At 40.8% G+C, this 13,820-nt stretch overlaps 2 protein-coding genes across 2 annotated transcripts in view; one reads left to right on the top strand and one right to left on the bottom strand.

Moving 5' to 3' along the window:
* iqgap2 (IQ motif containing GTPase activating protein 2) overlaps positions 1–13,820 on the bottom strand; it is a 29,949-nt gene that overhangs the window by 4,072 nt on the left and 12,057 nt on the right. Inside the window, exons 6-30 of the mRNA XM_047591107.1 lie at positions 12,059–12,126; positions 11,823–11,936; positions 11,529–11,707; positions 10,776–10,863; positions 10,405–10,568; positions 9,987–10,074; positions 9,626–9,789; positions 9,352–9,512; positions 8,971–9,095; positions 8,583–8,746; positions 5,477–5,567; positions 5,048–5,215; positions 4,803–4,945; positions 4,531–4,701; positions 4,316–4,399; positions 4,111–4,182; positions 3,960–4,029; positions 3,582–3,790; positions 3,327–3,479; positions 3,066–3,229; positions 2,735–2,959; positions 2,365–2,505; positions 1,730–1,814; positions 1,362–1,594; positions 670–802 (exon numbers count right to left, since the gene is read on the bottom strand). Of these exons, the coding sequence (XP_047447063.1) occupies positions 670–802; positions 1,362–1,594; positions 1,730–1,814; positions 2,365–2,505; positions 2,735–2,959; positions 3,066–3,229; positions 3,327–3,479; positions 3,582–3,790; positions 3,960–4,029; positions 4,111–4,182; positions 4,316–4,399; positions 4,531–4,701; positions 4,803–4,945; positions 5,048–5,215; positions 5,477–5,567; positions 8,583–8,746; positions 8,971–9,095; positions 9,352–9,512; positions 9,626–9,789; positions 9,987–10,074; positions 10,405–10,568; positions 10,776–10,863; positions 11,529–11,707; positions 11,823–11,936; positions 12,059–12,126 (3,457 nt within the window). The remainder of the gene's footprint in view (positions 1–669; positions 803–1,361; positions 1,595–1,729; positions 1,815–2,364; positions 2,506–2,734; positions 2,960–3,065; positions 3,230–3,326; positions 3,480–3,581; positions 3,791–3,959; positions 4,030–4,110; positions 4,183–4,315; positions 4,400–4,530; positions 4,702–4,802; positions 4,946–5,047; positions 5,216–5,476; positions 5,568–8,582; positions 8,747–8,970; positions 9,096–9,351; positions 9,513–9,625; positions 9,790–9,986; positions 10,075–10,404; positions 10,569–10,775; positions 10,864–11,528; positions 11,708–11,822; positions 11,937–12,058; positions 12,127–13,820) is intronic.
* On the top strand, positions 6,266–8,422 carry f2rl2 (coagulation factor II (thrombin) receptor-like 2). Its single transcript, XM_047591109.1, has 2 exons — positions 6,266–6,844; positions 7,115–8,422. Exons 1-2 carry the CDS (start codon positions 6,781–6,783, stop codon positions 8,173–8,175), a joined length of 1,125 nt encoding a protein of 374 aa, XP_047447065.1. The 5' UTR covers positions 6,266–6,780; the 3' UTR covers positions 8,176–8,422.

Raw genomic sequence — 13,820 nt, 5'->3', positions numbered from 1 at the left:
GCAGACAATCAGAGCATCCTAATTTTACTCTGAAGAGGCAACGACTCTTTTACAGTTAAATACACAACCAGTTAAAAGTCTGGACACACCTTCTCATTCAATTCAATAGAATTAGCTAGAAGGCGTGTCCAAACTTTTGGTAATGTATGACACATTTAGGCATTTTTTTAAGTTCCTTCTGATCAATCCTGCTTACAGCTCCCAGCACAATAAAACATTAAAAACAGTCATCTGTTAGACACACGACTGTAACACTCAACCCGGTCATTTATGTCATACTGTGTATATATGTAGAAATTCATTCACTCCACCCATTCTTTTCTGCACTATTCAACTTGGGGTTGCATCAGCTACTTTATATATTATTGTCATGTGCTATGTCATGTTCTCTTTAGTCTTCTTTATATATGCAGGATATATTTTTTATATTTTATATATTCTCAACATTTGCACATTTTGCTTAAATTTTTTGTTTAGCTGCTGCACCGTAGGTCTTTGAAGAAGCTAATTTCAATCCTGTATTGTGTTGAAAATGTCAGAATTGACAATAAAGTTGACCTGACTTGACTCAATTGTAATCCTTTGACTAATGGTTTCCCAGCAGTGATATGCAAAGTATATTTTTATTGTTGTTGCTGTTTTTTTTTTTTTTTATCTGATTGAGTTTACCGAGTGGGTGTTGATGATCTCCTCTATCGAGATGTAGATGACAGGTTTGCTCAAGGTCACCATGTCTGAGTATTCGTCGACGTTAAACCTTTCCTCAGGTTCAGGGACATCACATGCTGACTGGAAAAATAACCTGGAAGAAAGAGACGTCAGTTAACAGTTGACATTAGCCCTTGAGACTCAGTTTCTGATAAAGTGACTTCGCTAAAGTGCTTCTTTCTTTCTTTCTTTTCTTTTTTTAAAGGTAAAAAGTTCTTGCTGACTTGTTTCCAGAAACTAATGTTCATGGGGGTTTTCCAGTAATCATGATTCACTCCCTTTGGCAGAGAACTGCAGACATGCTGGCCCAGCCATTCTCACTGTGAGAAAGGCTCTGTGGAGTTCAGTACTTTTTTGCAGACATGTTATCTCAGATAAAGGCTTTTTTTTTTTTTGCCAGGACTGTCTTTACTCTGATCATATCAGCTTAACCTTACTCTCTAATAAAGCATGTTTATCAAAGATGTTTTTCCCACACTGCTGCAGATGTAATTAGAGGAACATATCTTCTTCCTCTATCTTATGTTTTTCCCTTCATCATGTTTAGAATTAACTAAAAGCATGCAGTATGTGATTTATTCATTTTGACCAATTTGACATTTTGGAAAATCAAAGACAAATTCCTTCTGTCAATGTTAATTCATTCTTCTTACCTAAACTTCTCGTATGTCTGGGATATGTAGTTGTTCATTGGAGTCATATGTGCGTTCTCGCCCTCAAACAGTTTATTGGCAGCAGCATGCTGAAGCATCTTTGCCACAGATCCAAGGTTGCGACGCTGGTCCAAGTGAAGCTGCCCTCCGGCCGACATGTCAATGATGTCAAAGCCATCGGGCGCCACAATAGCTGGGTTCATGTAGCGGTAGTACAGCAGGTTTCCCACAACCTGACATTTAAAATACGAGAACATGTTATTAGAGTATTCTAAGACAATTTGTCTCTCTTCTCAGCATGCACAGTGATAAAGCATGCAAAGAATGGTATGAGACATATGTAAGTTATATATTTGAAGGACTTCTACCTTCAGCAGCTCATCTTCTGAGGCATCTGGAAACTTTTCATGGAGGCTGTTCTTCAGAACTTTTGCTATGTATCTCATGCCATAGCTACATGCAAAACAAAAAGCAGTGATGGGGCATCAAACGCAAAACAACATGCGGTCACATTCAGTCTATATGACAAATGATAAAACAAGATCTTGACACAATAAGTGATGTATTTGATGCAGCATTCATGACTGCAAATATCATCTGTACTGTTACTTAAAAAAAACAGCATTAAAGTAAGGAAACAATAAACAGCACCATCTAGTGGCAAGTATAGTATAGTATTCAGAAATACTTTTTTTAAACAAAAAATGCTATTTATCTTTTATTCTATGTATGCATAAATATATATGTATATATATATATATAGTTGTTGTTATATATATATATATATACTAAGTTACTAGGGTAAAGCAAAAGCAGAAACAGATGACTGTATCTTGGAATAAAGGAAGTTGGAACCCTCAACAACCACAAAGAGTCCTAAATGACACTCAAAAGCATGTGATCTCACAGTACGATGTCCAGACTTCCTTTACTCACTCATGAAAGAGGGAATCTAAACATCAGACGACATAACAAGTGACACTTAACATGCCCTGAAACTTACGGGATATTATCCAGTGACGACACAATGGAGTTTAGGACCTTATCCGTAGCAGCACGTAGGGCCTGACTGGAGGCCTCCAGCCTGTGGCGAACTTCTTCATGTGACATGGCCTGTTCAGGAGTCACTTCATAGGGAAGCTTGCTGAGAGAGAAACAGTGAACAAAAATTAATGTATAGCTTACTATTTTAATGCTGGGCGTCAAATAAAAATCTTCCATGGCGTGTTTCAGTTCAGTTAAGAAATCTGAGATGTTACATAAGTGAAAATCAGAGGTTTTCAAACAGGTATAAAAAAAGATACTAAAGACAAACTGGAATAAGTGAACACAACACATAAAGCTGTATTATCATCGCCTGTCTTTGCTCTTACCTGGCCTCTCCGGTAGCCGTCTCCAGCTGGTTGACCCAGGCTTTGTACACGTCCACGGGGTTAGTGTTGATGCCTAAATTCTTGTCCTCAATGATGTCTTTGACCACTGGAGCCAACAGCTGCCTGAGGGTGTTGTGACCACGTGCGCCTCTGTTGAAGCTCACCACCATCTTGATGACGGTTGGGTTGCCTGTCACTATGTCCTGGATCTGGTCCACCTTAGAACTGAGACACATGGACATTATGTTGATAGATGATGATGAGAGTTACAGTTTCTGAATGAAATGTACGGAGATTATGGAACAGTGTTGTTCAGAGCTGCAGTTCTCACTTGATTTCCTCTTCTAGGGCAGTCTTGAAGAGCTTTAGTAGCAGGTATTCTTCTCTTTGGTTAGAGGCATAGTTGTACAAGGTGAAAATCACTGTGTCCATAAACTTGGTGGACTTGTTTTGGGGCATCTGGAAGATCAGCTTAGCCAAGTGGGATGGATTAGTCTGGAGCGGAAAAGAGGCAGAGAGAACAGAGTTATATGTTACGTGTCTACAACTGTATTTGGATATGTTGTTGTAGATGATGTAGATATTGTAACACCTGTAGCCTGTAAAAGAGATGTTGGTACGCCTCCAGTTTCCGTCTCTTGCCTTTACTTAGACCCTTAATACCCAGTCTGTCCACTCCAGTCAGGTCATCTTTATTAGCCTTATTTTTCTTGCTCTTCATTTTCTTATTATGGGACACAACATCCTGTTCAACAAAACATCACATGAATTAGGAAACCGGGCATGGTTAGATAACGAACACACAACTGTTATTTGACGTTAGTGGCTAGTAAGGTGTGATGCCAACCTGCAGAGTAATCCTGTTCTTCACCAGCAGTCCAATCTTTATGTCCATCAGGTTCAAGTCTTTCTCCATCTGTTGGTTGGAGCGAATCTTTGTGACCACTTCCTCCCTAAGCCGTGTCACTTGCTGCTCTTCCTGTAGATCCAGGGCGCTCTGCTCCAGCAAGTGGACAAACTTACGCACCACTGACAGTGGAGGATCTTTTGCCCCAGCTACACACAACAAAGATTTGGCACAAGAACGTCAGGCTGGGCCACACAGACAAAAATCTGAATGGTGCTTTCACATTAAATTTGGGAAGTAAATAACTGAATTATGACGATGTCACAAGAATAATATTCAAGAACCACTTCAGGAGAGGAAAATGCCTTTTTGACTTACTTAGGGTTCTGTAGTCATCTCTGGCTTTGTTGGCCTTCAGAAAAGCCTGGATCTTAACAATTTCTTTTTCCTGTACACACAGGGGAACAGTGAGTCTTAAACAGCATGATAAAAAAAACAACACAAAGTCAGAGGGACAATTATTACTCACGTGAGCTTTGAAGAACTGCAGTCTCTGGCTGTAGTTACGTTTTGCTTTCCACATTTTAACCCAAGACTGGATCTAAAAATACAAGTGTTTTCCATCAGGGACTTGATATGTTTGCTACATTAATAATGTCAAGTGCATGCAAATGAATTAACATGTTAATATTTATACTTTTGACAAGAATTCTTTGCATATATGAAGAAAATACCTTGACAACAGATGCAACATTTTTCTGAAGCAAGTTGATCCTCTCTTTGTACATTTTCCTCTGCTTGTAACCTTTCCAGCAAGCCTGCAGCAAGAAGGAAAAACATGATCAAACATGTCTGTACATGTCATAAGATGTGTGCTCTATATCAGTGACATTGCAGCTTAGGTGGCTGTGGTCATTTGCTATTCACCCCTCACGGTTTTGGTGTATACCTGCAGTTTGACAACGTGTGGTTCTTGTCGACGCAGGTACTCCATTCTCTGGCCATGCTTTTTCCTGACCAGGTGACCTCTGATCCTCGCCTGTAGCTGGATCACGAAGGATTCATTGGCCAGCCATAACTGTCCCCTGTTATATTCTGCAGTCACACAGCTGACGACATTCTGATGGAAAAAGTCATGTCAGTGCCACAGCAGTGTGATTACATAATTTTTTACATAATTTTATAAATGATTTTACATAACATTACAGTCTGGAGTACTACCTGGATTTCGTCTTTACTGAGCTGGCCACCATTGTGTTCAAATCCTTCAGGCTTCTCCCAGACGCCCTCTCCGGTCTCCAGGTTGTAGTAGTAGTCATATTTGCCCTTTATGCAGTGTCTTACCCACATACAATCAGTGACACCTGAAAGAAATCAAGAAGTGCTTGTTTAAAACAGCAACTTGCTACTGTGTATGAATCCATTTTCTAAAAACACAATAGGTCCTTCATGGTTTGCATGTTTACCGTTTGTAGCGCTGTTTGTTTGTGTCTGTGCCAGTTTGTCCTGATACGTGTCAGCACATTCAGGGAGAACTGCTTTCAATCCTGCACTGGGAACCTGTAAAGCCAGCAATGTATTCTGGGAGTCTCCCTCAACCACTGCCTTGTTAATGTGAGCTACTGCTCCGGCCACTAGGAAAATAAAAAAAAGACAAAGAAGGAAGATGGTTCAATCTCTGTATGACTACAATAGAGAAGTGGAATAATCCACAACAAGTAAGGTGGTTGCGGTCACTGACAGCATCAACACACAGAAAATGATACCTCTACAAGAGGAAATGATTTGTAACAGAGGAAATATTTAAAAATAAACCAAATGTAATGTGTATTGTAATAAGCTTAAAAAAAAAGAAAGAAAAAAAGAAAGAAATACAGGAGGTAAACACAACATACACGCGAGAGCCTCCTCCTCATCCTGGTTGGCTGTTAGTATGGCCTCTTGGATTTGGTCCAGCCACAGTACTGCCGATTCATCACCGGAGCTCTACAATCAGATCAGAAACACAAGGTCACGTCTCTGTATTAATGACGCAACAGGACAAGCTATATCCCATCATGAACATTAAACTTGACTTTAAAGTATAAAATCTTTTGAAACTATTTCAGTCAAAATCTTAAACATGGAAGATAAAAAATAAATATTGTGGGATATGTCATACAATTTCACCAACTAAAGATTGTGTGAAGTTTCGCGTAAACAAGTGTGATTACACTACGCTTTGTAAGCTGGTGCTATTAGGGCAACAACAAGTCCCATTTCCCTTGTGTCCAGATCTAAGATCTAAGAAAAATAGAGTAATTACTGAGAGCAAGATGCACCACAAACATCCTCTCCCCGCCGACTTAAATAAATTACTTTCATGAAAATAGACGGTTTAACGTCACCATAACCACATGCAATATTTATCCAGCTTGACCATTTGTACTTGTTCTCAAGCTAATTTTAGAGCTCTCTGTAGGGGTCTGGGGTGTGACCTTGACCGTCAGGAAGGAAGTCACCATTAAACACACTGAGAAGTCTAAAGGTAGAGTTTGTATTTACATTGACTTTTAACAAACCCACCACATATTCCATATAAGTGTCTTATTAACAAACTAAATTATATTATGAAGGAATTCCACATTGTTAATTATTAAAGACATTTCTAAGTTTTGCGCGTGTTATACCTTCAGTGTCTTGATATAAATAGACAATAATATGATTGTGTTGTGATAAGTGCAACATGAAGACAAAACAGGAAAGAGGGAAAAATAAATTGTTATTCCCTTATGGAAAAGAACATTTTGAAACACAAAGGAGTTCCCGTAATGGGTGTCACAAAAATGACATAATGTAATCTTAACAAAATAAAACAGCAAAACCACATATTCATAAAAGTGTAATTTAAATCTGTTAAAGAACCACTGAGCAATCTCCCACCCACCAGTAGTGAGTCAAAGGGCACTGACGCAGGCATAAGGGAATTCAGTTTTCAAGCTCGGGCAGGAAACATGCTCACTGCACCGTGTGCACAAACAAGCGTCCCACACGTACTAATGGGACGCCGAGCTTGAGAGCACACTATTCTGGCTACTGCTGCTCTGCAGAGATGCAAGACTGCAAATTTCACCGGTGGAGAAATCTTGAAAAGAAGCAACACCAAGAGGGTTGAAGACGTGGAACGTCAGGAAACTTTTGGGTGATAAAACAAGATAAAATGGCTGACCTTGTACCCGGACTACTCATTTGTCTGATGGCAGTGCAGAGCAGTCAGCAGGAGGGTAAGTTTTTCAACATAGGAAATTCAGAAAATTAAGGCAGCATTTACCTTTTGAAGCTAAAATTATTACTTTGTTACTTTTTTTAAAGACATGGAGTTGTAAAGAAAATACAGAATACTAGAATTTTAGCAATAAGAATGTAAATATTTGTGACTGAAAATGTATTTGCTTTGTAAAAAATAGATGTGATTAACTCTGCGTATCGAAGTTTCAACTGTACTTTTATTTAACTGAAGTTAGTTTAAATGATTGTTTTTCTTTCACCTACAGGGAACAGTACCAGGACCAAAACCAATATTCAAGTTGGTGCAATACCAAAAACATTCAAGGGGTACAAACCTAATCAAACAAACCAGCTGCCGGCTCTGATCCATCCCAGCTCAGACCCTCACCTGCAAGTGAACCCAGAGGACCCAGTGACGGCGTATACCACAGGGGTCCTCAGCACCTGGGTCATACCTTTGACATATATCCTAGCCATGCTGGTGGGTGTCCCCTCCAACGCCTACATTCTGGCCTTCCTCAGAGTCAGACTCAGCTCCAAGTCTTTCTCCACGGTAGTTCTTTACTTGAACCTGGCCTTGTCTGACCTGCTGCTCCTGCTTTCCCTTGGATTGCGTGTTCACTACCACTTCAATGGAAACGACTGGATATTTGGGGAAGTCTCCTGTCGGCTTATAACGGCGTTGTTTTATGGCAATGTTTACTGTTCAGCCCAGACTATAGCGGGGATCAGTCTGAAGCGCTATCTGGCTGTGGTCAAACCATTTCTGTACAGACGGATGGCTAAAACTACACTTGCTCTGTGGACGTGCTTGGTTATATGGATCCTGTACGGTGCAGCTATCGTACCCGAGCTCTTAGTCAGGCAGAGCTACCAGATTACACAGCTGGGAATCACCACCTGTCATGATGTACTTCCCCTAGAAGAAAAATCCCATTTCCCACTGGTGCCATACAGGATGGTGCTGGTTTGCCTGGGCTTCATATTGCCCTTCCTGATTTGTATCTATGCTCATGTGTCTGTGGTTTACCACCTGGGACAAAGTGCTTGTGACTGGAGACCTTTTATCAGGGTCAGCACTCTGGTTTTCGTCATCTTTGTGGTGTGTTTCTTGCCCAGCGGCATTCTACATATCCTTCACTACATCAAGCTTTTCTCCAGTGGGGACGACGGACTGTATGGATATTACAGAGTAGCCGTGTGTCTCTGCTGTTTCCACAGTTGTCTGGATCCCTTCCTGTGTATTCTTGTTTCCAAAACGGCAGCCTCAGAGCTACAATTCATCTCCCTCCATGGGATTTTACAGAGACCAGCAGTTATGACGTGAGACTGGAAGTGTGTTCACAAAAAAAGTTTTTCCTTCCTAGGCCATTGTCGGGACACAGCAGGGAGTCAAAGTAAATAAGGATGTGAAAATCAAGATTGGACACTGTGAATCTAACAGTGAAACATGGTACAGCACGAAAACAGCAATGTTCCAACTGCGCAAGCTTTTTTTTATCGTGTTGGCCTAGTGACACTAGCACTCTTATCCCAAAGTGTGCCTTGTTAGAAATAAACCCAAATATGTCATATACATATATGTAGACACAAGAAATTCTGAGTCATTGAAAATACAACTAATGAAACTGAGATCAAGTTATGGTATATGGTTCATAAAGCCATAATGATCATATGTCTTTATTATATGGCTTTAGGAAATGTAAATCAATTGACCAAAACATGTCAAATTACCTGACAGAGAAGGTGTTTTATATGTTGTAGGACATCATGGTAGTGTTTGGCAGTGGCTGGGTTCACTCCTGTCAACTTGGCTGTAGGGAGGAGCAGGGCTGCGAGTGTCTGCTGATGATCACCTGAGTTAAGGGCCTCATTGATCTCAGCTATAGCTATGATGCCTGGAGGCAGAAGACAAGAAGCATCTCAGTCAACCCAAGATTAGTCAGCATGCTACATCTACTGTGTGTGTTAAATCTCATTGTATCAGTGACCCTTTTCCAAAGTTTCAAAATGTTGATTTGGAAATTGTTGATTCTTAATTGATTAACTCTATCAAGGGTTCATTAGTTGCATAGAAGTCGTGCAACAATATGCGAACTAGAAATCTGTTAAATTTTCTTACGTTCATGCTCTTCGTGGACCTGTATGTTGACTGTGTCGATGCACTTCTGAACATCGTTCCAGGTGAGGAACTCTTGGCCCTTGGCAAGAGCCTCAGATCGCTGCTTAATAAGCATGTCAGCATACCTAAGAAAGAAAATCAAATTTAGTTTTCATGACATCTGGATCATGCCCAGAAGTAAGAGGTGTAAAAAAGAAAAGGGGCCAAAGTGTGGTGGGTGTTTTGCCCCAGGAAATGTCAGCAGTACAAATCTTTACCTAAATATAATCAGAAACTTGCCATCACCAACTTGCTGCTCTACGTTATGAATACAACTTAGGTTCCTTATTACTTGTTTTGTTGCCTCTGTCTTTGATCTCATCTGTCTGGTAACCATCTCACCTATTGAGGTTATCTTGGTCTATGTTGGTGAAGCCCAGAGGAGAGTCTGTAAGTTGCTCAATCACCGCCTGGGGATCTTTGGTATCCAACACCTCGTTCAGCACTGCCACAGCTGACAGCATCTCCACAGCTACACTCAGCTCCTCGTGGCTCAGTCCAGACTAATGCACATAGAATGACAGATCAAAAGCATGAAGTGGCATTTAACTGTCCATACACCTGTAAGAGTTTCTGTCTCAGCATGAGTGGCATAATTTGAAAGGTGGTGTCTCACCCGCCCTCCCTGCAGCTGCAAACTGAAAAGCTCAGTCTGGTAGAGGTTGGCAGCCGTTTGGTAGACAATCGGCAGCTGTGCCTCAGGGTTCATCAGCTCCTCCACTGTCGCCGCTGCATTGCCAAGACGAATGGCTGTGTTGATCGCTGCAACTGCTTCAAGTTCTGGTTAAGAAAAAGGCAGCAGGTAGTCATGTTTTGCAAATAATCTCAACTCAACTTCCTAAAAGCGACTAGTGTCATCTTCCCTTTGTTTAGAAATGTTATATTTTGAACTGTACATATTAAGTTTCCCAGTTATTGGTGGGTAAGCATGTGCATAAGTATTTGTTAATAAAGTAAAGCATACAACAATGGCTTACTTCGTTTCTCTGCTTCAGCAAAGTCATTGCAAGAGCTGACAACTCGTTGAATCTCTTCTTTATCCAGCATCCCAGCCCTTCCTCCATCCTGCAGGACAAAGATTAGAGACACTATAATAACAGCTGACAATTATTCAGCTTTTACTCAACGCCATGGAGGGAGAAGTGCCAGTAGTGACAGAAGGACAACAGCTAGAGTCACTAAACTGTGTTGGACTCAAAGTAATACTTTAAAATGACAAAGACAAGTCTGAATATGTGTGACTCTATGAATTTAAATATAGTTTTTTTTCATCGTCCACATAATGAGGATTTTAAGTTACCAACACGGTAGCTTTCAACCATGATCCCCAGGAACAGCTGCAAATGAGTCCAGTTAAATGGCTGCTTGAAAAGAAAACCAGAAAACTTAATATACCTTAGATTTCTGTTGGGAGTAGGTGGTGAAATGTTCCATGTACCAGCGACAGTTTGCCTCCTGAACACCCAGCAGGGCCAGAGCTTCAAGCCTAAGTGCAGCCAACAGAGCAGCTTCATCCTGGGACGACACTGCTTCATTCACCTGCCTTATGGCTGCCTGGACTGGAGGAAACAATGGCTACTTTAGAAGTCAGACAAAACAAAGCCAAGTTTAGGTAACTTCTCATTTGGTCATCTGCATCTTTAACAGTTGCCCTGTGTTCATGTGTGTTCATCAATACAAGGATTTTTTTTTCTCATGCAAAGATAAATGTATTCTTGTTTTGAGGGTAAAGAATGTATGTAAAAGGTCATGGGGAAAGTCCTTACAGTTGACAAAGTCAATGCAGCTCTGGATTTCCTGTTGAGTCAGCAGCTCTTCATAAACATCTCTTTCTTCAGTAGCAACTGAGGACCGCTGGCAAAGACAAACATACAGTAGAAAAACTTATTCAAAAACTTTATTTAATTTAGTATACTTAATTATTTGTAGCTGGTCATATTAATATGTTCCCATTCATATCAGCCAGGCTTCATATTTTATATGTCAGGTCTCACATGATTTGATGAAAGTGGAGGACTCGTGTTTGTACAGTATTTGTAAAGAGAATGGGAGGCGAGCTGCTGGGTGGTGTGGAGGGGTAGTGCTCATTAAATAGAGCTGACACTGCAGTTGCTGGAATGTGCTGGCAAGGCCTGTGATGGTGCAGTCAACCAGTTTTAGACCTCACTGCAGACTCCTCTACTGTCACTGGTTTTAGGTATTTGACTGGCAGTCATTACATACATACTCATACCATTTTGACATTTGTTGCATTCCTCAAGTTTTGTTTAAATGCTTCTCATGATGGCTGATTATGTGACAAAAAGTTCATTATTGCACAACTACAAGTCCATTGCTTGCTGGAAGTACAGTATATGTGGTCATTTAAATATATTTGTTGTCAGAGGAATTACCACAATAGTTGTACTCTAAGTAAATTATGTACTGTTGCACACGATGATGAATCAAGATTTTACAACATCCAGTTTTGATAACCAACAAAGCGACAAGTCACTGTGAAGTCAGAAGTGTCTTCTCACCCTCCCTGAAGACTGATCCTGTTTGCGCGCCTTGGCCTTGCTCAGTGTGTCCTGGTAGTCTTGAGCCAGAGCCTCCTGGGTGTTCTTTAGCATAGCGTTAGGATTGTTTAGGGCTGCCATGGTCACAGCGGCCTGACCTTTGTCAATTGCCTCGTTGATGGCAATCACAGCAGCATGCACTAAAAAAATGGAGTGTGTACAAACAATTTATTACTGGCCCCAAAAAACATGTATATCACTGAACTGGATGGACAAAAACGGGCAGAAATACATTCAAAATGTCGTAACACTCACATGCAGCTTCATCCACTGAAAGCTCATTGGCCAGGATACCTCCAATTTTACTAAAAGCTGGCATCTGAATGCCATATTTCTCCAGTTCACTCCTCATGTTACTGATCTCCTCCTCTGGAAGACAGGTACAGCATATGTCAATGACAGGGAATAAATTGGTGATGAACTTCGTAGTTTATTCGGCTGTTAGAATTTCAATTGTGGTTTCAGGAGAACCTGATTCCCTGTACTGTTACCTGTAAACGCCACCTTCCCCAGCAAGTCCTGGATCTGTGGTGCAATTCCCAGTTTGTACAAGTACAAGCTGAAAATAAAACCACACAGTGTGTGAGATTCATACAAACAATAGATAAGTGAAGTCTGAAACATTCTGTAGATTGCAATGTTTATTTTTCACTTAGGATTGTGATTGCTCCCAAATATCTACCCTCCTTTGTGGTGTCACACTTACACCACAGGGGGGTACTACTGGCTCACGTTACAAACAGCTCAACCCAACAGCAGCCAAGCGTCTCATTCCACCACTTGAATTCAACAAGCAGGTGGCTGGAAACCTCATAAAACTTTCATCTTCCCGCAGATACCTGATAAGCAGCAATGAATTATAGATATTTAAGGTAGATCTGGCATCAGCTCAGCTCTCAAGGAAGGAGTTATAGTAGCTGGTGGTTGTTCTGCCCTTTGGCCGCAGCATGTGTGTGTGTGCATGTGTGTAAACATAAGATACGCTCTGTCCTTGGGACACAGGGGCTTCTAACAGCCATCTAAAATCTGCTCATACAAAGGGTAATGTTTTAACATGCAGGCAGCTGATTGAGGTTGAGATACAAACAGAGTAACAGCTGACTGGGGTTAATGAGGAGGATGATTACAAGCCACAGGGTTTGAAAACAATCAGCTGACTAGCTGAGAGCAACCACTTCTCTCCAGAATGACGACTTATTTTCAGTATTTCTCTGTTAATTTTAAACAACAAATTAAGCTTGACATACTTGAAGATATGTTGTTTTTTAATTGGTAGTCGCATTCATTCCCTATTACATCACATTTCTTCCATTTCCCACCACAGTGAACTTGTCGGAGCATCCACCCCCTTTGCCTCCATGTGTCCATGTGTTTGTATCGGGGGAAGCAAACTATTCTCTGGGACCTTGTGGGACTTGAGCCGGACTTGCAGGAAGGAAGAGCACGTGTGTGCATAAGGAGGGAAGGAAACCAATTCTCCCGGGACCTGACCAAAACACTACATCAGAGAAAACAATCCAGGCGGCTCAAATAACCACTCCCTAAATCTGTGTTTCGCTGACTGGGTGGGTAAGACAGATAAAATTTACCCTTCAGTTCATTAAAAGTCATCTCAACTCTCTCCCTCTCTTTCTCAACAGGGGTCAACAACAAGTCACGCTCACATAAGCAGCATTTCTTGCCAAATTCTTCGCCGACCTTTAGCCAAAAGTTTCCCCTTTCTGTTGAAACTATAAGTAAATATGCTGAAACACCACAATTAAGTTCATTTTAGTTTATATGGGCACACTCACATCCAGTATAGATGAAAAACTAGTTTGAGCAAAAAGGCAAAGTTTGACTAGCTATAGGTAAATGTGTGGTTCTCTTTAATATTTAATCTATTCAACACAAATTATAAAAGGTCTTTGTTTGTCAAGACATAGTTTCACTGCCTTACCAAAGAAGAAACCCTCTTCCAGTTTCTGTTTCATATCATTTACAAAGAGCTATTTCTGCTTTTGACATATAAATCATACGTTAAACTTTAGAGGCGTAAGGTAAAAATGTATAATCCACATATGTGAATGTAAACTAGAAGCTGAGTAAGTGTCAGTGACGAGAGCAAGAACAGACGACAGCTGCACGCATGAATAAGTCAAGCAACACACAAATGTAATGTTTGCTCAGCCTCATCTTCTCACAGCTTAGCTCATAGCTCAAACCAGAGATGAACACTGCAGGTCATCTAACAATAGCAGTTTATTCCTCTGG

This window comes from Mugil cephalus, chromosome 8 (genome assembly GCF_022458985.1).
Source record: "Mugil cephalus isolate CIBA_MC_2020 chromosome 8, CIBA_Mcephalus_1.1, whole genome shotgun sequence".
Classification (NCBI taxonomy): Eukaryota; Metazoa; Chordata; class Actinopteri; order Mugiliformes; family Mugilidae; genus Mugil; species Mugil cephalus.
Note: the sequence above shows the minus strand (reverse complement) of the source record. Positions and strands in the feature narration are given on the sequence as shown.

Excerpts from the sequence above, each read along its gene's own strand:
- f2rl2 (XM_047591109.1), top strand. The coding sequence starts at position 6,781 with ATGGCTGACCTTGTACCCGGACTACTCATTTGTCTGATGGCAGTGCAG. Across the intron at positions 6,845-7,114 it reads GCAGAGCAGTCAGCAGGAGG|GGAACAGTACCAGGACCAAA; the intron begins GTAAGTTTTTCA and ends TTTCACCTACAG.